We start from the raw sequence: 27991 nt of genomic DNA on the forward strand, positions 1-27991 counted from the left end.
TGACTGTAATTCTAGTTATATGAACCTGCTAGGTTCTAAAATTTCTTCATTTGAACTATTCACAGTGCATGTTTGAAAAATATCAATTCAGAATAATTTTACACCTAAAAGTAGAAAAAGTTGCTGATATTTTTACATAAGGCTTGGTCAATAACTGAATACTTTATTTGGAATACAGTTAGTTTAGTATTCTAGAAGAATGAGATCAAATTGGCTTTCTTCTTTGTGTTGCTTTCTGACATAGTCTAGAAACAAAAAATGTTACTTTAATGTTAATTTATGCTGAAATATTTTAAAGGGTTTCTGTTATAGAGTGATCTAATGTGAATGCTTCAGTAAGTTCCATTAGTCTAATAACTAAATTGTTAAGCAATTTGCATCACAGTGGACTCATTGTAAAATAATTAACAGAATTCTAGGAAATCTTAGCACTATAACATAAGAAAATATAAATAATTGTAAACTATTTAACCTTAAAATCATTGATTCTTACATCAACACTTTCCAGTTTCATTTTAATGTCTGTCATTGATGTCTGTAAAACCTCAGACACTTCGACCAGTCAAATGTTTTGCCCAGGTGTCTTTCTTTGCGAGATCAACGAAGGACAAATGCAAGTGTATGATTCAGCCAAATTGATTTATCAAACAGTAAAAAGTTACCCTTCCCAAAATGATACTAAACGATCCCAAGACTCTTAATATTATCTGAGCTGATGGACTCAGTCAAGCTGCAGGTCCGATTCTCTGAGTCTTGATTCCTAAGGGTCTTCATCTGGGAAGGTGGGTCTCACTTACTTCCAACTCTGGTCGGTCACCCAATCTTCCCTGCTGCTTCTGTGAGTCTTCATTGGGGAGGGTCCTGGTGGTCGATCTTTATACCCCTCTTCTCACATTGCCAGAAAGTTCTCTGGCCTTCAGCCCATGAGGTCTCGGAGCAGTGACCACAATACCCTATATTGTTGCTGATTGCAACTCTGCAGGGCACCAGGAATCCAAGCCCAGGGGCCCATTCCTATGTGTATTATTCGTATGTAATGTCTCCCCATATTGGTAACAGCGGAAAAACTGGGTGCCAAAATGTCTAGCTTTATCTGGGCAACACAAAACAATCGATTCGTGTGAATAGGACCGATTATCTCCTGATGGGTTATTGACAGGGCCGGTCCAGACATGTCCTGGCAGTTTGTCTGTGGTTAGTGTAGCCAAATAAGAAGGCCACCTGCAAAGGACCATGGGAATTATGGCCAAGCCAGGACTCAGACAGATACACAGCCTATGTGTATCTAAAACACAGGTGACCAGACCTGATTGAAACCCCCCGCTCATTTGCATTTTAATGGCCCATTTTCCCAGGACAATAGAATTCCAATCAAGCAACCGGTACAGCCACAGACTGATCGGCGCCACTCCCCTTACTCAGAAAGCACAACTGCCAAGGTCAATGACCACTAAGGACCCACGCAGTCACCAAGGCACCCGTCCCTTTACTGGCCGAAATCAAAGACAGTAATCAGAGCCCTGTCGAACTACTGGGTCCAAAGGGTGTGAAATTCCAGAGGGATAAAAGAGGACACAGCCATGCGTTCTGTCTCTTTTGGATCCGGCCTGTGCCAGCCCAATTGCAGCAGGAACAGCCAGCCAAGTTCAAGACCAATGATCACTACCTGACAGATGAGCCCAGCAGAGACAGAGCCACTTTTTCCGAACCAGCCAAGTGAAATCCAGATAAAGGCCTTATCCATTTGCACAGTGCTGGTCACCCTGAAGATAAGTATAGGTTATTGTAGCTAGTAGATGTAGTTTGACTCATAGTAGATATTGTGTTTGCATGTTGAGATAATTCTTGTGTATGTAAATAAACCATCTTTGAACTAACTAACTGGTTGTGTGGTCATTTGATCGATATAAGAGAAGGCTTGTGGTTCACCGAGATAAATAAATAGAGTAACATTAGTGTATTCAAACTTGGTCAAGTTTGAATTCCCATCAGGTCGGACCTGGAGCTGGCTGTAATTTGATTAAAAACGTGCAATTTTTAAATTTAGAGTGTCCAATTTTATATCAGGTCCAAAATTCAGACCGCCGTCCATTTTACCACATTTGAACTACATGAGTGAAGAATACTGTTAAAATGTTATTGAATAAATTAAATTTCACTTTAATCGACTAAATTAGTAAGAAATTAATAACCACAACACAGTCCACTGTTGAGATCAGACAGTCGGATGTTGTCCTGTATATAAGGAAGGGTGAATTTTCTGCAAGCTTTCACATCTTGGTGTGGAGGCTTGAGGATCAAAGATCTCACTTATTGGATCTCCACCCATACTGTTTACCACAGTTTGCAGATAGCCAGGAATTTACTAATTTTCTAGCCTATTCCTCACTTTCAGTTAGTGGGTTCTGGAGTTTGAGGGTGTGTGAATTATAGATCAGTAGAAATGTCTGAACATGTAAGAAATAGAGAGAATAATTAGCTTTTGAGAAAACTTGTGCATACACAAATTCTGTACAATAGAATCACTTGTAGCAATTTAATATGCACAAAGTGACCCGACACCTGCTTTGGGAAATAAACAGGAATCCACATTGAAGTATTCCTATGTAGTACCCTGTGTTTGAAAAGGAAAGTACACACAGATGTACTTCTGTAATATCAACTAGAAATAAAAACACATTGGGCGAAATTCTCCGCTCCCGTGATAAATTGCGAAGGCCGTCGTGAACTCGGCCGAGTTTCACGACGGCCTCGGAGGCCGCCCCTCGCACCCTTTTCACCCCCCCACCCTCCCAAGGGGGCTAGGAGCGGCGTTCCGTAAATCTCGGCCGCCGGGCCTTGACGCTTGCGTCAAGGCGGCGCACCAAGAATGACGTGACGGCGGTGCCTATGTAATGTCAGCTGCGCATGCGCAGGTTGGCCGGCTCCAACCCGCGAATGCGCGGCTGACGATACGACGGCTGACGGCTCCAACCCGCGCATGCGCCTTCCCCTCCGCTGCCCCGCAAGACATGGAGGCTTGATCTTGCGGGGCGGCGGAGGGGAAAGAGTGCGTCGCTTTGAGACGCCAGCCCGATGATCGGTGGGCACCGATCGCGGTCCAGTCCCCTTCCGAGCACGGCCGTGGTGCTCACTCCCCTCTCCGCCCCCACATGCTTCAAACCAGCATTTGGCGCCCATGTTCACGACGGCAGCGACCAGGTGTGGTTGCCGTCGTCATGAACCGGTCGGGAACGGCAGGCCGCTCGGCCCATCTGGGCCGGAGAATGCCGGTCACCATGAAAAACGGCGAGCGCCGATTCTTCCGAGCTGGGGGGGGGGGGGGGGGGGGGGAATCGCGGGGGGCGCTAGGGGGGCATGTCATGAGTCACCCAGCCCTCCCGCGATTCTCCCACCCGGCGTGGGGAGCGGAGAATTCCGCCCATTGGCATTCTGTCTTTGAGACTGTTTTTTTAATACTTTTTATTACAAACTTGTATCAAACAGGTTACAACACATAAACATCCCGGGAAACTTCCTTCCCAGCAATCAGCTGTAGTTTGTACAGAGTTTTCCACTTTTTTAACAATCCCACCCTCCGTGATGAACAGCTCTACAAACATGGTCACAAATATCCCCCACCTTTTCTCAAACCCCTCTGCAGAGCCCCTTAACTCATATTTTATCTTCTCCAACCACAGGAAGTTGTACAGGTCAACCAGGCCGCTACACCCGGTGGCGATGCCGACCGCCACTCCAGTAAAATTTTATCTGCTCAAGGGGGCCCGCACACCACACACACATGCTTTGATCCTAATCTAAGTTGGTGGGTTTCTGAGGTCCTTTTTTAACCATATTGCTCATTCTAAATATTGAGTTAGAGCCTTACTCCTTGGTGGCTATTTTGGGGGGTTTTGGATGTGCTGGAGCTTCGGAGGGTTGCAGGGAGGAATGTTCTTGCCTTCGACTTGTTGGTGGCATGGAGGCGTATCCTGCTGAGTTGGAGGTTGGGGGCACCGCCGAGTGCTTTGGTATGGCTAGGGGATTTGATGGAGTTTTTGCCTTAAGGTCAAATACACCGTGAGGGTGTCAATTGGAGATGGTGGCCGTTTGTATTGTTTCTCAGAGAATTGATCACTGCTAGTTGTTGGGGGGAGGGGGAGGGATGAGTAGCTGGGTGGTTTCAAACCTTAACACGCTGATGAAAGTTGGAATATGCCAGAGAATGCGGCTGAAATCATTGTCAGCTTTGTTAGAAGTGGGAGAGGAACCACAAGAGGGTAATGCCATAGATAGGGATCATTAAGGAAATGAGTGGAGGTTAATGATCTGGGAAAGTATATTGAAGACCATTGAAAGGTCAAGAAGTATGAATGTGACTCAGTCATTGTTACACCAGGCAACCCACCCAGATGTCAGTGTTCACTATAAGTTACATAATCTCGTTAAAACTCTGTCTCCCTCATGAGGGGATGCAAGTCGTCACTCTGTGTTTTCGAAAGTCTAGTCTCAGAATTCCTCACAAATGTCTCTCCAATTTATACTGCCTCAACAACTCATCAGCTCCCAGATTTCAATCTTGCTTCCCGAGAATGCATTCTCCTGGATTCCCATTTCTGCGTCCAGCACCAACTCTGAGGCACAGCTTCAGCTCTTTTGTCTGTCAGGTAAACAAAGGTAGTTTTAAAGTATTTATATTTGTATTGGTAAACATTAGAAATAAGGGATAATTTGAAGTATGTTTATTTAATGAGGTTGCCAGCACTCTGGAATAACATCTCCCAGGACTGCCCAGTGGTGAGTACAACACTCATTTTGTTGCTATTGCCCTTAACGACAACCTACATGTGCGAGATTGGATTTTCCATTCTCACAAACATGAAGATGGCACAAAGGAACTGGCTAAATTCTGCACCTGATATGCACACTGGCCTCTCCTCCTGTGAACCTGATTGGAGTGAGGTAGTGAGGACCAAACAGGCTCTACTTTTGCATTAAAGGTAAGCAAATGTAGTGCGTGTCATGAAGGTTGGCTGGCATGGTTCATGATGGTCGACCGGTCAGTCCGTTAAAATGACGGTGCTCCCGAGGTTTTTGTTTTTGTTTCAGTGCCTCCCCATTTTCATTCCGAGGGCCTTTTTAGGAGGCTGAACAGCAGCATTCTGGGATTTGTTTGGGCGCACGGGACTCCGAGGGTAAGGAAGGTCTTTTTGGAGCGGGGCAGGGATAGAGGGGGGCTGGCGCTGCCCAACCTCTCTGGGTACTATTGTGCGGCTAACGTCTCGATGGTACGTACATTGTCAATGGATGGGGAGGGGGCAGCATGGAAACGGATGGAGATGGCGTCCTGTGGAGGCACGAGCCTGAAGACACTGGTAACGGCGCCGCTGCCGCTCCCTCCAACGAGGTACACTACGAGCCCGGTGGTGGCGGCTACCCTCAAAATTTGGGGGCAGTGGAGGCTACACAGGGGGGAAGTGGGGGGCTCGGTGGAGGCCATGTTGTGAGGGAACTACTGGTTTGTCCCAGGGAACATAGATGATGGGTTCCTGGGGTGGCACAGGGCGGGCATTAGGAAGTTGGGAGACCTGTTCATTGACGGGAGGTTTGCGAGCCTTGGTGAATTGGAGGAGAAGTTTGAGCTCCCCCCGGGAATATGTTCAGGTACCTTCAGGTCAAGGCGTTTGCTAGGCGGCAGGTGGAGGGGTTTCCTTCGCTGCCCCCGCGGGGGATAAGGGATAGGGTACTTTCGGGGGTGTGGGTCGGGGATGGGAAGGTGTCTGACATCTACCAGGTGATGCAGGAGTTGGAGGAGGCGTCGGTAGAGGAGCTGAAGGCTAAGTGGGAGGTGGAGCTGGGGGAGCAGATTGAGAAGGGGACATGGGCGGAAGCCCTGGAGAGGGTGAACTCCTCCTCTTCATGTGCGAGGCTCAGCCTCATCCAGTTTAAGGTGCTGCACCGGGCCCACATGTCCGGTTCTAGGATGAGTAGGTTCTTTGGGGGTGAAGATAGGTGTGTCAGGTGTTCGGGGAGTCCAGCGAACCATGCCCATATGTTCTGGGCATGCCCGGCACTGGAGGAGTTCAGGAAGGGGGTGGCGAGGACGGTGTCGAGGATGGTAGGATCCAGGGTCAAGCCAGGTTGGGGACTCGCGATTTTTGGGGTTGGGGTGGAGCCGGGAGTGTAGAAGGCGAAAGAGGCCGATATTTTGGCCTTTGCGTCCCTAATAGCCCGGCGGAGTATCTTGCTGCAGTGGAAAGATGCGAGACCTCCGAGCGTGGAGACCTGGATTAATGACATGGCGGGATTCATTAAGCTGGATAGGGTCAAGTTCGCCCTGAGGGGGTCGGTACAAGGGTTCTTTAGGAGGTGGCAGCCTTTCCTCGTCTTTCTGGCTCAACGATAAGGAACTAGGTCAGCAGCAGCAGCAACCCGAGGGGGGGGGGGGGGGGGGGGGGTAGGGGAGTTTTAGGGTGATAGTGTTTAAGTTAATTTGCTTATTGTTATTTTGTTGTTTACTGGGCTTGGGGGGGGGTTGTTATAGAACATAGAACATAGAACAGTACAGCACAGAACAGGCCCTTCAGCCCTCGATGTTGTGCCGAACAATGATCACCCTACTTAAACCCACGTAACCCGTATACCCATAACCCAACAATCCCCCCATTAACCTTACACTACGGGCAATTTAGCATGGCCAATCCACCTAACCCGCACATCTTTGGACTGTGGGAGGAAACCGGAGCACCCGGAGGAAACCCACGCACACACGGGGAGGACGTGCAGACTCCACACAGACAGTGACCCAGCCGGGAATTGAACCTGGGACCCTGGAGCTGTGAAGCATTGATGCTAACCACCATGCTACCGTGAGGCCCCAATATATGCATTGTTACGGGTGCTGGGGGTGTTTATTATTGTTATTGTTATTATTGTTCTGTTGATATTTATTTTTCAAAAATTCCAATAAAATTATTTACAAAAAAAGTGATTGGCAGAAGTGAGTCCGGGAAAAAAGGTTTGAATAATAATAATCTTTATTAGCGTCACAAGTAGTCTTACATTAACAGTGCAATAAAGTCACCACATTAGCGGATTTTCACAGTAACTTCATTGCAGAGTTAATGTAAGTTTACTTGTGACAACAATAAAGATTATTATTACGGCGCCTATTCAGGTGCACTGACGGAGAATTCAGAATGCCCAATTCACTTGTCAAGCAGGACTGTTGGGACTTGTGGGAGGAAACTGGAGCAGCCGGAGGAAACCCACACAGACACGGGGAAAACATGCAGACTCCGCACAGTGGCCCAAGCCAGGAATGGAACCTGGGACCATGACGTTGTGAAGCAACAGTGTGAACCACTGTACTACCGTGCAGCCAAGTCTACTGCAATCTATTAAAATTTAGGAATTTTCATCTTGTCAATTTATCATTCCTGGTTGTTAGAGTCATTTAAAGTCCAACCATATAAAGAGATGACAATTGAGTATTTTCGGGCTACGGTTCCGATGAACGAGAGAAGTTCGTGCACTGGCCGCTTGAGGTGGTCTGCACACACCTGTCCATCACCCGCAGTCCGTCAACCCCCCTGCCCCGCCCACCCGCCATTGGATTGGTGCATTGGTCAACGGGGGTCTGTCAATCAGGCGGTGCTGACTTCCGGCGGCTGCGCGCGCCTTGACCGTTGGGTTCGGACGCGCGCGCTGAATTGGAATTCCAAGATTGGAACCGGTGGCGGAGCAACAGCCGGGTCCTTGCGCCGCCCGGCAGGCGCTGGAGGAGCGCGGGGCCGCTGGAGGGTCCCGGGAGACCGGCTCGTGTCTGTCTCTATGTTTGGTGGCCGGCCTTCCGGGAGCTGGAAAGTCCACATTTGCTCGCCGGCTGCAGCAGGTTCTGCAGCCAAAGTCCGAGTCGCTACTGCTCTGCTATGATGACCTAATCCCGGGAGAAGCTTTCTCGGTGACGGGGCAGGCCGATGGGGATTGTTTAAAGGATAATCCTGTAGCAACGGTCAGGCTACCATCAGCAGCATTTTAAATATCATAACCTATCTTCGAATTACCAATCAATTGGTTTAATTTTAATCATTATTTATCATTTATGTCTGTGCTTTTTGATTGTAAGAGTTTTTCCGGTTGACCCCTTTTGGTGGAAAGCCTGAAGACAATGGGCGGGATTCTCTGATCTTGAGACTAAGTGTTTTACTACGGCGTTAACAGGCCCCCAGGAGTAGCGATCCTGTGCCCTACATGAGGCCAGCATGGCACTGGTGCGATCCACGCTGTTCCAGCTGCCGATACCGGTGTCAAATGTGCGGCGTGGGTGTGCGCATGCATGCTGCTGCTGGCGCGCAAGCACACGTGTGCGGTAGCTCCCTTCTCCGTGCCGTCCCCGACGCAACATGGCGTAGGGCTACAGGGGCCGGCACGGAGCAAAAGAGGCTCCCACCATGAGAGGCTGGCCAGCCGATTGGTAGGCCCTGATCGTGGGCCAAGCCACGGTGCCCGCCCCCCCGGGGATCTGACACCCCCCTCCCCCCAACCAGGCCGCCCCCAGCAGGATGGATGCCGAGGTCCCGCCGGGTAAGACCAGATGCGAACAGTGCCGGCCGGACTCGGGCTTTGTTGGGTGGCCACTCGGCCCATCCCGGGTGGAGAATCGATTGGGGGGGGGGGGGGGGTGTGTGCGTAGAGCAGCCCGGCCTGGCGTGAGCTGAGAGAATCCTGTCCACGGTTCTTTCTATCAGAATTGGGCTGTTCGTGATAATCTTTCTATTAGAGAGAGACTATGGATTATATTGCTGAACGGCACCACCCCACATCAAGCATGGGGTAAGGCAAGGAGGCAGATCTGCATGAACTACCACAGCTGGTACGGAGATTGAACCCATGCTGTTGGCACCACACTCCAGCCATCTCACCAACTGAGCTAGCTGACACCCATGACCCTCCCTAGGCCTCCCCCAGTTACAGGTGGAAATTGGTCCTTTGGAAATTCCAGTATTTTTTAAAGTGATGGGCTGAACTTTCAGTACAGGCAGTGGGTCTGGGGACACGGCCAAGTTTTCTTGTTGGGGGGGGGGGGGGGGGGGGTAGAGGCAGGAAACTAAACGGAACAAAATTCCTGTTGCGCTCAGTTCATGACACAATCCCATCCTCGCTGGATTTTGATGGAGAAGATTGAGGATGGGAACTACCTGGTTGCAGTAATTAAGGGCACCCTTGAAATGTCTCTTGATTGTGGGGCTGCTGGTGTTTCTCGTGACCTTTCAGACTCAGGAGCCCACTTGCCTGTTTTCATTGGATGGCTGCTTGTAAATTTCGCTCTGCGTGTCAGGACCTGGGAATTCTGCCCAACCTGTCAGTATGGATGATGTGGAGATGCCAGCATTGAACTAGGATGGGCAAAGTAAGAAGTCTTGCAACACCAGGTTAAAGTCATTAAAGACTTTAACCTGGTGTTGCAAGACTACTTATTGTTAGTAAGGAAGTATAAGTATAACTGCATGCTCTTTCTGCAGATTAGGAAAATAGTGATGGCATGAAAATGTCAGGGAAGTTCAGTAATTTGAAATGTTTTCTGCTCTTTATATATTTTATAAACAATTGGAAAATTTAAGCCGTTTTAAGGCAGGAACAATTATGCTAATTAAACTAGTGCTTTTGATGTTGTATAGCCCAGCAACACTGCAAACAGATGTTTATTTAAGACAAGCTTGTAACAATGGGGAACATAATATGATGGGTTTTGAATAAGGATAAGAGTTTCAAAGGAGGAGACGAAGTGTAAACTTTGCAGCGACACTATAAAAGTAGACTCTCAAAATGAAGGTAATTAAGTTTAACTTCTGAAGAGGTTTGGTCAGATTAGGGAAAATCAAAATGAAAACTATATTTCGGGAAATGATTAAATCTTTAAAAGGATAGCTGTTTCAGACCTCCGCCACAGCAGGCCATGTCTGTGAAGAAAACCTGCTTTGCGAAGCCTGTTTTTTTATCTCAGAAACAGACCTCAAAGAGATATAACTGCCTGGTGTTGTAACTGTTATTGGATTTTGTTTTATAGCTTTAAATAATCTATAAATTGTTGTGGTATGTTTGGGGTGAATTAGTTTTGAACCAATGAAGGTTGTTTGTAACTGGGTAAAGTTAATGATACTGTGTATAACCATTGGGGTGAATTTTATGCCCCTGTCACAAGGTGGGGCTAGAAAATGCAGTGAGCCATTCAAATGTCCATTGACTTCAGCAGGAGTGGAAAATTACACACCTTGTCTTAGTTAAAGGGTACTTCTAGTTGATTGTATTGTTTATTTTGTTGATTAATAAATATTAATTATTAATATTGAATTAAAAATTATCACAAAATCTTTGGGACATCATTCCCTGGATTTCAAAACATTGTACCACCAATGCAAAATAAAGTTGAGGGCAATTGTTTCAATTTTCCCTTCCGGGATTTGAATAACCCAACATTGGGTCACTGTCTGTGTGGAGTCTGCACGTCCTCCCCCTGTGTGCGTGGGTTTCCTCCGGGTGCTCCGGTTTCCTCCCACAGTCCAAAGATGTGCGGGTTAGGTGGATTGGCCATGCTAAATTGCCCGTAGTGTCCTAATAAAAGTAAGGTTAAGGAGGGGGTTGTTGGGTTACGAGTATAGGGTGGATACGTGGGTTTGAGTAGGGTGATCATGGCTCGGCACAACATTGAGGGCCGAAGGGCCTGTTCTGTGCTGTACTGTTCTATGTTCTATTTACCATCAGCTGCGTTCTTAATAGCAGACAGAATCCCTTAATAACCCAAAATGATTGATCTCTTGTCTTGAAAATACTCAATAACAGTATCCATGGTGCTCTGGGGTAGAGAATTCCAAAGATTCAGAGTGAAAACATTTCTCCATGTCTCAGTCCTTTTTAATAAAAATGTATTTATGGGATGGGGGCTAGGCAGTATTTATTTCCCATCCCTAATTGTCCTTGAGAAGGTGGTGGTGAGCTGGTGGTGAACCACTGCAGTCCCTTGAGGTTGTAATCCCTAATTTTAAACTCCATAGCCAGGAGAAACATCCTATGTGTCTATCCTGACAACCCAAAAATAATGAAATGCTTTTCTCACTCTTCTAAACTCTGGAATACAGGCTTAATCTATTCGATCTCTCCTCATGGGACAATCCCATCCCCATCCCAGGAATAAGCCAAGCAAACTGTTATACTCACTCTAAAGCAAGTATATTCTTCTTCAGGGAAGGGGACCAAGAATGATAGTCTAAGGGTGGGATCTTCCAGTATGACAAAGTGAGTGGACTTTTGATTGGCTCGCCCCATCTGCCGGAGTGCAATCTGCTGTCGGACCAGGGTTGGAAAATCTCAGTTTAAACATACCTTTTGTCTTTTAGATTTATTTATTTCCAACAATTCAATACAAATTCAATCCATGTTGTAGAATTACATTTATATTCACGTATCTCTGATTTTTAAAAATAATTTGTGTTTTTGGATCCACAGGGTTCACTCTGGAAATTGTACAGGCAAAAGCTGTTAGTATACATTGAATGCTTAATACAGGCTCTTTTTGGGAATGGCTACCTATCGGTTTCAGGCAGTGAAAGTGATTCAATGTGGGAGTGTTTCATTCAGTCACTGAAACAGCAGCATATCATTTCTGAAGAAATCCACCGTGGAGTGCAACAATATTCAGTTTGCAACACGTGTTCAAGACCCTTAGTTATAATTTTAGATGACAACTTCTACTATCAAAGCATGAGATACGAAGTTTACCAGATAGCAAGGCGAAGTAAGTCTCCTGTAGCAATCAATATTTGTTTACCAACAATTGTATGTAAATTGAGATTATTTATACAAATATTAGACACTGGCGTATTTTGTATCTGCTTTGCTCACGACTTGCTTCCAAAGATGATTTAAACATTCAGAGCCTCTACTGATATTTTTCAGCCTTTCAATGTAGCATTTTCTTGTAAATTGAATGTTTTGAGACTTTCTGGTTCATTGGCAAGATGCAAATAGCCTAAACTAGTTTTGCTATATTTTCATTAAATATTTTGGCATCAACACAAGTCCCTTAAAAATAGAATTATGATACAGAATTAGTAAATAGCATAGTACTAGCTAAATTTCAAATAATGGAAGACTGTCGTTGCTATCTAATCTTAAGAACTGCAGAATTAAATTTTGTCAAAGGCAGCGTTTTGCTATATGTAGTAGTGGATTCCTTATTAATCGAGAAAGTGTAGACAGTTTACCTTATGTTTGAAGCATAGCTCATGGAATTTTATAGCACAAAAGGGGGGCCATTGGACCTTGTGTTAGTGCTCACCAAAGAGAGCTGTACGGCTTAACCCACTTTTCAGCTCGGTCCATATCATTTTAAGTCGTGGCACTTCAAGTGCACATTTAAGTACTTTTTTAAAAAAAATGATTAAAGTTTCTGCTTCTCCCACCTTTTCAGAGAGTTACAGACCTCCACTATCCTTTGTGTAAAAAAACAAATTCTCTGCACTCCTGTAACCCTTTTACCAATTACTTTAAACCTATGTACTCTGGTTATTGACCTCTTGTGCAAAGGGAAATAGGGTTTTCCTATCCAATCTTCTTTGGCTGCTAATAATTTTATACACCTCCATGAAATTTCCTCCCAGTCTCCTCTGTTGCAATAGAAACAACTTAGCCTATCCAATCTTCCCTCATAGCTAAGATTAATCAGTCCTGGCAATATCCTTGTAAATCTTCTATTTATCCTCTCTAATACAATCACATCTTGTAATGTGACGACCAGAACTGTATGTGGTAGACTGACTAGTATTTTCTTCAGTTCTAGCATAACCTCCCTGCTCTGATATTCTATGCATCAGCTAATAAAAGTATATCCTGCATATCTTCTTAACAACCTTTTGTACCAGTCATGGATGTGTGCATATGCACTTCAAGGATCTTTTGTTCCTTTGCACATGTTGATGTTGTGATCGCTTGTGTACACCCTTTGTTCATATGTCTACACCGAACAGTGATAGATTGGAAAATGTTCCAGTGAGATTTTCTGTACTATTGAAATGATTAGGATTGCAAGAATTCTGCATCCTTCATAGGGGCTGGTTTAGCACAGGGCTAAAGAGCTGGCTTTTAAAGCAGGCCAGCAGCACGGTTCAATTCCTGTACCAGCTACCCCGAACAGGCGCCGGAATGTGGCGACTAGGGGCTTTTCACAGAACTTCATTTGAAGCCTATTTGTGACAACAAGCGATTTTCATTTTCATTTAATTTCCTTCCAGACCATGTCCCTAGCCAGGGTTTGGTTTATTTTACTCTCATCTCAGGAATACTTCAGAATGGTGGCTGGAGCTTTCAGGTGTTAGTTACCATTTCTAAACTGAATATCTCATTCAGAAAAACCACACGGGACCTCAGCGAAACATGTAAATTTCAGAATGGTGCAATGCAGGATTGCACATTGATTGGATCAGGTAGACTTAGTTTCATATTGAATTTAATGTGCCAGGCCTGGGAGTGCTTGACATGACTACTGTCATAATTCACAGTACTTTGTCTTGTTCCTCAGAGAAACTCAAATGTACACTAATTACCAGGCCTGTTTAGCTCAGTGGGCTGGACAGCTGGTTTGTAATGCAGAACAAGGCCAGCAGCGTGGGTTCAATTCCTTTACCGGCTTACCTAAACAGGCGCCTGAATGTGGCGACTCGGGGCTTTTCACAGTAACTTCATACTTGTGACAATAAAAGATTACTCCAATGTTGTTCCTTTGTTTAAGAAGGGTAGCAAGGATAATCCAGGGAACTATAGGCCTGACATCAGTGGTAGGGAAATTACTGGAGAGAATTCTTCGAGACAGGATCTACTCCCATTTGGAAGCAAATGGACGTATTAGCGAGAGGCAGCATGGTTTTGTGAAGGGGTGGTCGTGTCTCACTAACTTGATAAAGAGTTTTTCGAAGAGGTCACAAAGATGATTGATGCAGGTAGGGCAGTGGATGTTGTCTATATGGACTTCAGTCAGGCCTTTGGCAAGGTCCCTCATGACAGACTGGTACAAAAGGTGAAGTCACACGGGATCAGGGGTGAGTTGGCAAGATGGATACAGAACTGGCTAGGTCATAGAAGGCAGAGAGTAGCAAAGCAAGGGTGCTTTTCTGATTGGAGGGCTATGACTAGTGGTGTTCCGCAGGGATCAGTGCTGGGACCTTTTCTGTTCGTAGTATATATAAATGATTTGGAGGAAAATGTAACTGGTCTGATTAGTAAGTTTGCAGACAACACAAAGGTTGGTGGAATTGCGGATAGCGATGAGGACTGTCAGAGGATACAGCAGGATTTAGATAGTTTGGAGACTTGGGTGGAGAGATGGCAAATGGAGTTTAATACGGACAAATGTGAGGTAATGCATTTTGGAAGGTCTAATGGAGGTAGGGAATATACAGTGAATGGTAGAACCCTCAAGAGTATTGACAGTCAGAGTGATCTAGGTGTACAGGTCCACAGGTCACTGAAAGGGGCAACACAGGTGGAGAAGGTAGTCAAGAAGGCATATGGCATGCTTGCCTTCATTGGCTGGGGCATTGGGTATAAGAATTGGCAAGTCATGTTGCAGCTGTATAGAACCTTAGTTAGGCCACACTTGGAGTATAGTGTTCAATTCTGGTCGCCACACTACCAGAAGGATGTGGAGGCTTTAGAGAGAGTGCAGAAGAGATTCACCAGGATGTTGCCTGGTATGGAGGGCATTAGCTATGAGGAGCGGTTGAATAAACTTGGTTTGTTCTCACTGGAGCGACGGAGGTTGAGGGGTGACCTGATAGAGTTCTACAAAATTAGACAGAGTGGATAGTCAGAGGCTTTTTCCCAGGGTAGAGGGGTCAGTTACTAGGGGCATAGGATTAAGGTGCGAGGGGCAAGGTTTAGAGGAGATGTATGAGGCAAGTTTTTTTACACACAGGGTAGTGGATGCCTGGAACTCGCTGCCGGAGGAGGTGGTGGAAGCAGGGACGATAGTGACATTTAAGAGGCATCTTGACAAATACATGAATAGGATGGGAATAGAGGGATACGGACCCAGGATGTGTAGACGTTTTTAGTTTAGCCAGGCAGCATGGACAGCACAGGCTTGGAGGGCCGAAGGGCCTGTTCCTGTGCTGTACCTTTCTTTGTTCTTTGTAATATACTATATACTAGGGTAGAAATTCCATTTCTGCACTGATTGTACATGATTTTAAACCCAATCACTTTTGTGGAATCAAATTCCCAGGCCAGTGATTGCAGAAGCAGGTTCTTTCCCATTGTGCCTCACTTTTAAATAATATGCTTCATTATAACTTTAGAAATTATACTTAAGATCAAACAATCTTCAGCTACTTATTTCTTTAAAAGATTCCCTAGGCTTCTTTCAGCTGTTTTTGGAGTGCCCAGTTGAATTGTGCCTGCAGAGAAATCGTGAACGAGGCTGTCTGGTAAACGATGAAACAATAAGGTTGATGTCAGCAAAAGTCCAGCTACCCGATCCTGAGAAAAATTCATGGGAAAAGGCCAGTTTGATAATGAAAAGTGCAGAAAATGTACTGGAAGAGGATATGTAAGTGTTAAGTGCTAATTGTCTAATTATCAGAAATCTACTTTCAAACTTGTTTTAAATTAAGAAAAAGACAAAAAAAGTAAGTGAAATTGTACATCAATGTTTTTTGAAAATTAATATTCTTCAATTAATTGTTGGGAGTGTAATTTTCTGAGAATATTTCAGAATTTATATTGATCCCATTGACAGACCTGTCCATCTTGTCAATGGAACTTTGATAGATAGGCTGGAAGCTCAATGTGTCAAATTGAAGTGTGCTAAAGAATTCCTGCTTTAATAGCAACCTGGAGAAAATCAAAACTTAGCAATCTTACAAATCCTGCATTGTATAAATTGAAGTAATTCTATTTTGGGTCTTGTCTTCAAATTTTTTTCATAACCTTAACTGTGTTTGGTATAAATAGTGACAGTCGTCCACTGGTAATTATTTTCTATCCTTTCATTAGCCAATTATTATTTTTTTTTTTGTAATTAAGGGGCAATTTAGCGTGGCCAATCCACCTACTCCGCACATTTTTTTTTTTGGGTTGTGGGGGCGAAACCCACGCAGACACGGGGAGAATGTGCAAACTCCACACGGACAGTGACCCAGAGCCGGGATCGAACCTGGGACCTCAGCGCCGTGAGGCGGTTATGCTAACCACTAGGCCACCGTGCTGCCCTTTTCTATCCTTTCATGAAATGAAATGAAAATCGCTTATTGTCACAAGGAGGCTTCAAATGAAGTTACTGTGAAAAGCCCCTAGTCGCCACATTCGGGGGCCTGTTCGGGGAGGCTGGTACGGGAATTGAACCATGCTGCTCTTTAGCTCTGTGCTAAACCCGCCCCTGTAATGGCATGTGAATGATGCTGGCAGGGCTAGTATTTGTAACCTATGCCTTATTGCTCTTGAAAAGAAGGTGGTGAGCTGCTTACTTGAACTGTTGCAGCCCATCTAGTGTAAGTACATCCACAGTGCTGTTAGGGAGGGAATTCCAAGTTTTTGGCCCAGTGATAGTGGAGGAATGGCAATTATAGTTTCAAGTCAAGATTGTGTTTGACGTGTAAGAGAACATGAATGTGCTGGTGTTTTATGCATCTGCTGCCCTTGTCCTTTTTAGTGGTAGAGGTTGCGAGCTTGGAAGGTGCTTTTGAAGGGGCCTTGGCAAGTTGCCACAGTGCATCTTGTGGGTGGTACACACTGTTGCCACTGGGTGCCAGTCAAATGGATTGCTTTGTCCTGAATGGTGTTGTTGGAGCTGCACTATTTTGCAGATGGCGGGCAGACTTTAGAGACAGGTGGTGAGTTACTTGCTGCAAATTCCCAGCCTCTGACTTCCTCTTGTAGCCATAGCATTTATATAGATGGTGCAGTTATGTTTCTAATTAATAGTAAACTCCAGGATGTTGATAGTGGTGACAGTAGCACTTAACACTTACATATCCTCTACACTTACATATCCTCTAGCTGTGTAAGTGCTACTTGATAACACTGTCAATGTCACCTTCCATCACTTTGCTGATATTGAGATTAGACTGATAGGGGTGTTAATTGGCTGATTTGAATTTGTCTTCCTTTTTGTGGACAAGGCAATACGTGGGCAATTTTTCACATTGCCAGGTAGCTGTGCTGAACCAGCTTGGCGAGGGGTGCTGCGAGGTCCAAAGCACAAATCTTCAGTAGTACTGAAGGGGTGTGTCAAGCCTATAGCCTTTGCAGTAGCCAGTGCCTGTAGTCAGTTCTTGGTATCATATGGAGTGAATTGAATGGGCGGGAAGACTGGCATCTGTGATATTCGGGACCTTGAGGGGGCCGAGATGGATCATCCAATTGACATAGCTGGCTGAAGATGGTTGCAAATGCTTCAGCCGTGTCTTATTTTCTTATAAATAATAGATTCCGTCTTTATTGGGAATAATGTAGGGTAATTAATGCACACTCTAAATTGGTGCAAAAGGTATACAGAGCAGGAATGTTGCATCCCTAATTTGTACTGAAATTCTTGCTCTCACTAATTGGCATTATAATTTGTATCAAGGCACTGTAGGTTAAGGAAAAAGAGAGCTGGCCATGGTTTCTGTTCTTGACCTAATATCCAATAATATCTGAAGAAAGTCATTGTGATCAGACCTCAGAGATCATTATCACAATTAAAGCCATTTGGTGAGGTACAGAAGGGCAAGAAGTAGAGTAAAATTATAAACAAGCAAGAAGTCAGTGTTTTTAGGAAGGCAGTATAAAATTAATATTTTTTAAAGAGGGGCCAGAACTTCAAAAACAAAGCATGTTAGGGAGTATTTTTTACAAAAGCAAAGTAATGCAGGTTTTGATATTTGAAATTAAAATAGAAAACGCTGAAAACACTCAGCAGGTTGGTACTCTGTGAAGAGTTTGCCACAGATGCTGCCAGACCAACTAAGAATTTCCAGCATTTCTGTTTGTAATTTTTACAATGTTAGTTCCTTTTCTGCCACGAGAGTAAATATTGCTAAGGAAAATAATTCTAGTGAAACGCCAACAAAACTGTCAGGTCAATGTTTTAGATGTAGGTTAAGGTCTAAGGTAGGGTAAGGTCTAAAGTAGGGTTAGATAACAGCAATATTACATTCACTGGTCACTTTCACATTCATTCATTTTTCCAGCCAGAAGGTGTTTGAGCTGCTTGATGTTACGTTGGAAAACCCAGAGAAGCCATTTGAAGAAAACATTGCACAAAAGGTAAATAGGTAAATGCAATGGTTTATATCATTTAATGTATATCCTAAATAAAATTGTAATTTTTAAATGTTGATCTGGCACACAAGAATGTAGGTAGAACTAAGTAATGTTTCTTGTGTCATTGCTTTTAATAGTAGCCTTTTTTATTGTGGGCCATGAAGAATCCAGCATGAATTTGTAGAGTCAAAATAAATAACTTTATTTCCAATTACATTTATACAGTAGAAGTACTTCACCACTGCTTCACTCCTCCTGCTGGTGCCACACTGGCCAGCTCTATTTATGCAGGTAGAACTGCTAATGATTTCCCTGCCCTCATTTGGGGGGAGCACATACTCACTGAGGATTGTGGAGAGAGTACATATGGGTTGTGGAGGCTCTCAATTCAATTACTGAGAGACTGCTGCAGGCATTCGCAGACATGAGAGAGATGAAGGGAACGGAGGGAGGGCAGGCAGAACATTCTGTTGGTAAGGCCTGGCTCGGGTTCAGCTTGAGGCTGGATTTAACAACTGCCTGACTCCCTTTCTACTTGCTTGATGGACTACTGCTGCTGCCTTTTGGAGGAAGGAGGAGAGAGGGATGGTGGCTGGTTCATCTGAATGCTTTGTTGCAGGTGAGGGAGGAAGTCAGGTGTTCTGCTGCTGGCCAGGGCCGAAGGGCGGTGGCCCGAGTCAACTGCAACATGCTGGAGGTTTGGAGGACTGATTTACCATCTGATGTTGCTTTTGTTTGGACTGCTGTTTAAAGTTTCTATGTTTGGAAGCCATGTGTTGTTCCTACTGCTCCTATTTTTGTGGCCTGGACTGAGGGCTGGCTGGAGCAGATGACTGAACATTGGGACTATAGGAGGGCGGTGGTGGCTTACCTCAACTGGACACCTTGGACGCGGTAATGACACGTCTGTGAAGGCTGTTGGCCACTTCCATGAAATAATGACTTTCTAGTTTAAGTTTGGAAGGCCATGTTAATGGCTGGTGTCTTTGTACTGTTGCATATTGTCGTTTAATATTTTCTCGTATGCTTGTTAGTGTATTTGTGCTGTTTTTTGTCTACTGTCTGGGCTGGTGGCATCGCTATGTTTCTGCTGTTTTTTGTGTTTTCTTTTAGTGCATGTGACAGCCACTGATGCTGGTGGGGGTTGGGATTTCCCTTTCCTTCTTCCATTACCCTGTGTAAGCGAGACCTATTCCGGTGAATTGGGCTGCTCGGAGCGCCCTTTCACCGATGTGGGTCTCTGTGGCCGGGGGAGGCAATGCCTCGGCAGTTGGTATCGTTGACCTTGTCTTTTGATATGCTCTGTACGGTTTAGTAAAAGACTCCCTCTCTCTTCTACCATGTCCTGTATCGGTGTGTCCTTTCCCGGTGTTCTGCGTTACCCGCTTGGGTCCCTTTTCACTGACGTGGGGCTGCCGTTAGGGCAGGGCATTGGTGTGTCCTTTTCCGGTGGTCTGTGCTGCTCTTTTGGGCGCCTTTCTACCAACGTGGGGTTACCATTGGGGGGGCTGGGGGGGAAGAAGAGAGAAGTGGCCGTATGCTGGCTTTGTAGCTGGTGGCCTGTTTAAAGGAACTGTTGTTTTGGAATGAACTGTGGTCCCTTCGTGGGAGATGGGGCTTTCCCTCCCTCTCTCTCACATTTTGCCCTACATCGGTCCTTTTCCAGTGGTCTGTGCTGCTCGTTGAGCACCTTTCCGCTGATGTGAGGCTGCCATTGGGGACAAGGGATGGTTGTGTGTGTGTGTATATGTGTGCTGATGGTTTTTGTATCTTGTAACTGCTTTTTAGACATGTCATGGTTTTTTTTTGACTTTGCTATTTCTGCATGTTGCTGTATTGTTGAGTTGTTAAATAAACTAAAATAATACTAAGAGTTATGGAGAGAGCACACATGGGCTGTGGAGGCTCTCAATTCCTTTGCTGAGAGACTGCTACAGGCATTTGCACACATGAGAGAGGGGGGCAGGACATTCTGCTGCTAAGGCCTGGCCTGGGGTCAGCCTGAGGCTGGATTTAACAACTGCCTATCCCCCTTTCTGCTTGTTTGATGGACTACAGCTGCTGACGCTTGGAGGAAGGAGGAGGGAAGGGTAGTGGTTGCCTTGATCCAGGAGAGGGAGAAAGTCAGGTGCCCTGCTGCCGGTGAGGAAGGGTGACGGCCCTCAGCAACTACCAACATGCTGGAGGTTTGGAGGACTGATTTACCATCTGATGCTGCTTTTCTTTGGACTGCTGACTACCATTTCTATGTTTAGAAGCCATGTGTTGCTCTACCACTCCTACCTTTGTGGTCTGGCTGGAGCAGGTGACCCGATATTGGGACTGCAGGAGGAGGGCAGTGGTAGCTCACCTCAACTGGACACCTTGGAGGCCATAATGACACATCCGTGAAGGCTGTTGGCTGCTTCCGTGTAATAATGACTTTCTAGTTCAAGTTTAGAAGGCCATGTTAAAGGCTGGTGTCTTTGTACTGTTCCATGTTGTCTTTTAATGTTTGCTCATATGCTTGTTATTGTATTGGTGCTGTTTTTTGTCTACTGTCTGGGCTGGTGTCTTTGCTATGTTTCTGCCCGTTTTTTGTATTTTCTTTTGGTGTACTGGTGGGGGGGTGGGGGGGTAGGGTTATTTGTTTCCTTCTTCCGTTACTCCGTGTCAGCGAGATTATGATTTGCTGGGGATATTCTGGGCTGAATTATGCCCCTCCTGAGAGGGATGGACGGTTCTCTCTCTCCTCCGCCGTGCTCCGTGTTGGAGTGGCCTATTCCGGTTGGTTGGGCTAATGTGGGGCGGAAGTAAGTGTGTTCTGGGGTATCACGTGTTTGGTGTCCATGTTGTACTGCTTTCTGTATTTTGGTAATGTTATTAAACTAAAATACTACCCAATAGACCCCAGCCAATAGTGTTCAGGCAGGTTATAACACCTTTGGAAGGGGTTCACTGTAGGGCCCCAGTTGGAATTCATTATTTGAATAAAAATTGTCTGTATTGTCAGTGTGGACTGAATGCTGTGCTGGAATTCTGAAATCCAAGCAGAAAGTTCTGGGAACACTCAGCATGCTGGGCAACATCTCTGGAGGGAGAACCAGTGGATGGTCTTACATTAAAACTGGAAGATGCTATTTTAAATGTTCCTGTAAGCAGAATTCACTGGTTAAAAATGTAGTCTTTATTGTCATGTGAGAGTACCTTTAAGAAATGGATGTTTAAGCAATGCACCTTTAAGAAATGGAGCAGCTCATATTACTGAAGTGATGTCAGAGGGTGGGAGTAGTTGAGCTGAGCTCACTTCTGCTTTTTGGGAGTTTTAGTTTTGAGGAAAAGAGCTTGGGTGTGTCTGTGTTTGCAGTGAGCTGGATCTGCGGTGATCTCTGCCATGAAAGACTATCTCTGAATCATTTGGGTGATTTTAAACTCATAATAGTAATGTCTTTAACCTGATGTGTTTCTGTTTAAAGGTGTTAAGTCTTTTGGAGGTTTGAAGGAATATTTTGAGGGATTATTTAGTGTTGTATTATTTTTGGGGTTATCTTTGAAGTAAGGGGTGTTAAGAGATCCAGTGTTTATTTTAAAAGGTTAATTTGAGTTCATGGAATAAACATTGTTTTGTGTTTAAAAACCCATGTGTCCATAATTGTAATACCACACCTGGAGACCAAGCTGTGTGCTTCAAAAGCAACAATACATTAAAGGGAGAGGTTGGTTGAACTCCATGATACATTTTAGGGTTCTGCAAATGCCACTCCCATAACATTATAATGGGTAACATAAGTGAAGTGGAGGAATGATTTTTAACTGCTGACAATTGATTGACTAAAACATAGGTGATCAGCAGTTGAAAATCAGGGGGGCATTGGATTGCTCTCTTGCAGCTAAAGACTCACTTGATACAGTTTTCATGTTGAAAGATAGCACTCCCACCAGTCCCTGGTGGGACACTGCTGGTCACAGGACATCAATTGCAATTTTCAGGTACAAATCAACAGAATGTACACCACGCACATTCTCAACTTGCGCCAGTCATTAAGCAGCTTACCCAGCTGTCCTCAGAAAAAGGCCCAGCAAATTGTTTGGGATAAAAGCAAAATGCGGATGCTGGAAATCTCCAGAACAGAAAATGTTGAATAAACTCAGCAGATCTGCCAGCATCTGTGGGAAGAGAAAGCGAGTTAACGTTTTGAGTGTATATGACTCTTTGGGACAATTTTGTCCTGGTTTCACAAAATTATTACAGGTCACTGCCAGCGCATGGTTGACCCCTGTGGGATTGTCTCTAACTCCAACTTCACCACGCCTGATCTATTGTCCATGTCAGCAAGAGAGAAAGATGATCTGTTGCCCTCCGACAACCAGTGAGGTCCAGTAGTATCATAGGATGCCCACAGTTTGCCAGTTGCTTTTAAATGAAGCCTGAATGCAAAAAATGACTTCAGTGGCGCAGTGTTGCAACACTGCTGATCCCGTGCCTGTTTCTAGTGAAAGTTGCTCGGATAATCTAGGCTGATGCCCAGTGAAATGGAGTGGGTTTAAAAATGTTTTCAAGTTTGAAAAGAAGCAAATGAGAGGGGATCTTATTGGAATAAATTATTAAGGGCAATTTTCTGCCCTTGATGCACATCCCACTATTCCTGAGAATACTGGGAGAGCCCCTAAAAAGGAGTTCACACTGGGCACTGAATGGAGCGGGATGCTCCCGGCTCACGACACGGACGCAACCTGGTTCACACCCTCGTGAACCGGATGAGGATATTTAAAAGTGCTCAGCTGGGGCGGCACAGTGGCGCTGTGGTTAGCACTGCTGCTTCACAGCGCCGAGGAACCAGGTGCGATCCCGACCCAGGTCACTGTCCGTGTGGAGTTTGCACATTCTCCCTGTGTCTGGGTCTCACCCCCGCAACCCAAAGATGTGCAGGGTAGGTGGATTGACCAAACTAAATTGCCCCTCAGCTTAAAACAAAAATGACTTCAGTGTGGGTGGATTGCACTGTGGATCATGTTGACCCAACCGGCAGGAATCTGATTTTCATGCTGGGGACAACACTTCAAAATCTTTTGGGAGAATTCTGCCCATTAAGTGGAATAGAAAAATTAAATTTGGATAACTTTTTCAAGTTCAAGCATAATTATTGCATTGGGCAACATAGTAAAAGGCTCGTTCTGGACTGTTGTCAGGAAGCATATCTTTACATAAAGATTGATTGATTATTAGAATGGACTTTTCTATAGGGGAGTTGGAGGCAAAACGCAATAGCTGTTTTAAGAAGTTTGATACCATCATTGTAGGAATAGTTGCTTTGGAAGGGAGAGCTACGTTGTACCAATATACATCATCGTCCATTATCTTTGTGATAGGTGTAAATAATTTATTTGCAGGTCCTTCCCTCCACATTTTTAGGTAGAAATAATTTATTTGCAGATCTTTCTCTCTACATTTTTAGTACTTCAACACTATATAGGGTTGGAAACATCATGGGCGGGATTCACTGTCGGCTGACGGCAAAATTGCGAAACATGATTGGGCAGATAGATTCTGATGCTAAAATTGCGGTCGGTGCCAATTGACATCAAATCATAATTCTCAGTCACCCCGACAGCGATGTCAATGTGGCCCAGAAGGCACATACAGTAAAAACCGTTTGCATGTCATTAGCGTGCCCAACCCGGTATTCTCTTTGGCCTCTGCGATGCTCTTCCTCCGATGAGCCAAGTTCCCGACTGCGCAGTTCACTTGTGCATTTAAAAATCGTGAAACCGGCGTCGTGGCTGCTGAGAGGGAGTACGTAAAGTGTCCAACATCACCTTAGTTTGCTGACAGTTGTGCCGCTGGCCGGGTGGGCTTCTGCCAGGGCTGGGGTGAGTAGTGGAGGGTGGCCAGGAGTTCACTTTTGGACTGGGAACAAGCCTGCCTTTTTCCAAGAAGTCACCTGACTAGAATGGACAACTGGCAAAGGCAAATGTGATTTACTGGAAACCACATCACAGACAAGCTTTTAAGTTGTGGACCTGTGGTTTTTGAAACCAGTGTGTTTTGAGGAATAAGCCGAGAAGGCAGGCTATCCCAATTCAGTCTCCCTGCTTGACCTGAAATTACATGTGTTATCAAACTGCTGACAGAGAATCCCCAGCCGAGTATTAATTTTTTTCTGCATTTGGAAAGCTGAAAGGAGAAGAACTGACCCAGCTCTCCAATCTCTAGCACTGTTAGTCAGAACCTCCAGACATTTACTGGGTCTTCACATGAGGCAGCTCCAGATGGATACCTGCGAACTTTATCCTTTTTGTTATAAAACCTATCCTCCAAAGCCCATCCCCGTTTGTCCTTCATTTGTGAGCACATGCTGGAACAGATAGATAGTTCTACTTGGAGTACAATCGTCTTTGTATCAATTCTTACAACTTGTTTAACAAAGAGTTTTGTTTTATAATAAATCAATCAATCTGAATTTATTGAGAGAAGCCTGGTTAAGGTCTCTGGATCTGAAAGCAGCAAAGGTAAATAATTGGTCATTTGAGTTAGTGAATTAAACTTTTAAACTGATGCTACAACCTGCAGAGGCGTGGGGCTAGTTAAATTGCACACTTAACCATCCATAACAGTGCTGCAAAAATGTAGATAATAGTTGGTAAATTATATGAACTGAAATGTGTTCTGCATCGGCAGTTTTCATCAATTGGCCACCATTAACACATAGCAATAATAAATAGTAAGTCATTTACTTGAATGAGATGTTGCATTCTCATACCCATAACCACATTATAGATGTTGAAACAATTAAAGGTGTGTTACTGTTCTTCAGTACATTAATTTTTCTTTCCACCTCATATTAATAAATGCCTTGGAGCTGAAACTGTTTTCATTGCAAATGAGAATATGCATATATTGGACAAATCTACAGTTTAGGTTTAATTCCAAAGGTCGAGCATACAATTAATCCAATAATGATTGTTTGCCTTGATTTCTGAAAATATTTTTAAAAAACTTTTTGGTTATCACACAGGAGGTAGATCGCGCCATTTGTGCAGCAAGTGTTCTTCATCAGGCTGATCAAGCCATCCGTCGTTTGGTATCCCAGTCTATGAAAACTGCGAAAGGTATGACTAATATACTACGAATACACAAGAGCTGGAATTTATGTACCATTGGTTTATTATTCTGTGAAATAAACATAGTACTGTAAGTAAAACTGAGACATGTTGCCTACTTAGTAGACTGCTGTGAAGTGGTATTCCACCGAGATTAGTGTTGTATGAAATTCCTTATTTTAATCAGATTTGCATGTTAACATTTTAATTAACTAATCACATCGTACAGTTTCAACACATGGGAAACATTTTCACCTACATCATAACCTAGTAAACACCAGCCAAAATAGAAATTACTGGAATTGCATAGGTCATTAAATCTGTAAGGGAGAAGATATGGTACCATTTCATGAATAACCCCTTGTTAGAAATGAAAACTAAAAGCAAACATTCTAATAGGACTGGAGAAAATAAAGCAGAAAGGGAGAGAATGAACAGATTTTTAAACACAGAAAGGAAGTTAGTGGGTTGAAAACCTGATGTGCTTAATTAAAAATGCTTCTAAGATATAAAATATGATTTCAGTGAACCAATGGAAAGACACAAATATTGAAAATAGCCAAAACAGGAAATCCATGAGAGGTCCACAAGAGGAAAGAAATGAAGGACATTGGAGAATGAACAAAATAAACACCAGCTGTCCGCTCTCCCCGTCTCCCCACTGCCTGATCTCACGCCATCCCACTCTCTAGCCACGTCTTCGTAGCCTGCTCTCCCCGTCACCCTGCCTCCTTTCCCCGCCATCCTACCCCGTCGCCCTGCCGTCCGCTCTCCCCGGCACCCAAGCTCCTTGTCAGTTCGCTGTCCACGCTTGCCCTAATCTGGGAATTTGTGCATTTTACCTGTCCAATCAGAGGCTGGAGTCTTGAGAAGCCAGACTCTTATTGGACAAGCAGCTTGATGGCATTTTTCACATTTTATATATTTTTACAGATGGGTCAAAATACTGGAACAACCTCCCTAACAGCACTGTGTATCTACCTACACCACGCAGATTGCAGTGATCGAGATCAATTAGCGATGGACAATAAATGCTAATCTTTCCAGCGAAGCTCACATCCAACTAATTAAAAAAGTACAAGAACTGCAATATTACAATTTCTATAGCACTTTAACAGCAGACAGAAACAAATGCGGGAAATGTATTAGTTCACCTTTAACAGAACTCAAGTACTGCCAGAATATGGGAATACTGTAAATTAACCATTTTAGCACTTTCCAAGATCTGTATCGTATCATTCTTTTGTTTTTAAACAATAATTCTCACATTGTTAATTCTTTATTCTAGATAAAAAACTAACAAAATGTAATATGAAGTTACTATCTGAAGAACTCAACAAGCTTAAGACCGTGCTTTTGGAGGATCTTCGGCATGTCACTTTCCAAGGCAATTCCATAAAGCTGTGCAGTGATGTTAATACAGTTGTCGAAGAAGCTGCACGCAAATTTGATCAAAAAAAGGAAGACATTGTAATGAAATTTCAAAAATTCCAGACTTAGTGCATAGTACTGTACAATTTTGCCTCACTATAGTGTGATTACTTTGAATTTGCAAATCAAATTATTCTCCTGGAAAATTGTGGACCATTTTATATGATGCTTGCAAAATTGATACTACCTTTTTTGTTCGAGGTACACTGGAGAACAAATGATACAATTTTGTTGTGCGATGTGATACTTAACAACCATAAATCTGCTGAAAGATAAAATAAATCCACTATTATATCTAGGTATAATTCAGAAATTTCAAGATTGCTGCTTTTAATTTTCTGTACAGTGGGTTTCCCCAAGCTGTAAAGTCTTGACATAAAGTGGCATTAAATTATTTTATTTAGTGGGAAATGCAATAGTTTGTTGCTTTTCCCTGCTCCAACTTTCTTTCTCGTAGCCTGGGAGGCAATAACAGTCGTTCATAAAGTGCTCATTTAAACAGTGGCACTGGCTCTTACCCAATACACAACTCTGAGGCACTGAGGAGCACAGGGGAGGGTACTTCTCAAGTTTTGATTTCCGCTCCCTAACTAGTAATGGTGAAGCTAGTGATAGCATCTCATCTTCGGGGCTGGTTTAGCACACTGGGCTAAAGAGCTGGCTTTTAAAGCAGACCTAGGCAGGCCAGCAGCACAGTTCAATTCCCATACCAGCCTCCCCAAACAGGCGCCGGAATGTGGCGACTAGGGGTTTTCACAGTAACTTCATTGAAGCCTACTCGTGACAATAAGCCATTTTCATTTCAACTGATCAGCTAACTGGGACCTGGGTGTGGATAATTTTAATAAATAGAGGATAAAATCAATCTTGATAATACTATCATTTGTAAGCCGTTTATGGATGGTTGAGCACCATTTACCCTTTTGAAGGACCATGTTTTTGTTTGTAGAGATTTTCTCACTAGAACTGTAATAATTGCACGTTTTAAAGGGGTATTGTTCTGAGATTGAAAAGTTGTAATAAAATGGATTTGGAGAACTTGCATTAAAAATGTTAACTCAAGTGGTCTACATAGCCCAGATTTTAAAACAGGAGTCCTGTGAGAGAAATGAAGAATTTCTCTCTCTTTAACATATGATTTCTGTTGATATATAGTAATAAAAATTAATTTCTGCTTGAAGAACATATTCTTTGTGTTGTCATT

The 27991-nt window shown here is 44.1% G+C and overlaps 1 protein-coding gene across 1 annotated transcript; it reads left to right on the forward strand.

The window, feature by feature from the left end:
- Nucleotides 1–7690: 7690 nt before the first annotated feature.
- LOC119979769 (L-seryl-tRNA(Sec) kinase) lies at nucleotides 7691–27970 on the forward strand (the record flags this gene model as incomplete). Its single annotated transcript, XM_038822402.1, has 6 exons — nucleotides 7691–7993; nucleotides 11485–11773; nucleotides 15379–15580; nucleotides 18204–18279; nucleotides 25272–25365; nucleotides 26645–27970. Coding segments are annotated over 6 exons (1176 nt in total), but the record flags the coding sequence as incomplete, so codon positions are not given.
- Between the last annotated feature and the right edge of the window lie 21 nt (nucleotides 27971–27991).

This window comes from Scyliorhinus canicula, chromosome 16, assembly GCF_902713615.1.
Source record: "Scyliorhinus canicula chromosome 16, sScyCan1.1, whole genome shotgun sequence".
Classification (NCBI taxonomy): Eukaryota; Metazoa; Chordata; class Chondrichthyes; order Carcharhiniformes; family Scyliorhinidae; genus Scyliorhinus; species Scyliorhinus canicula.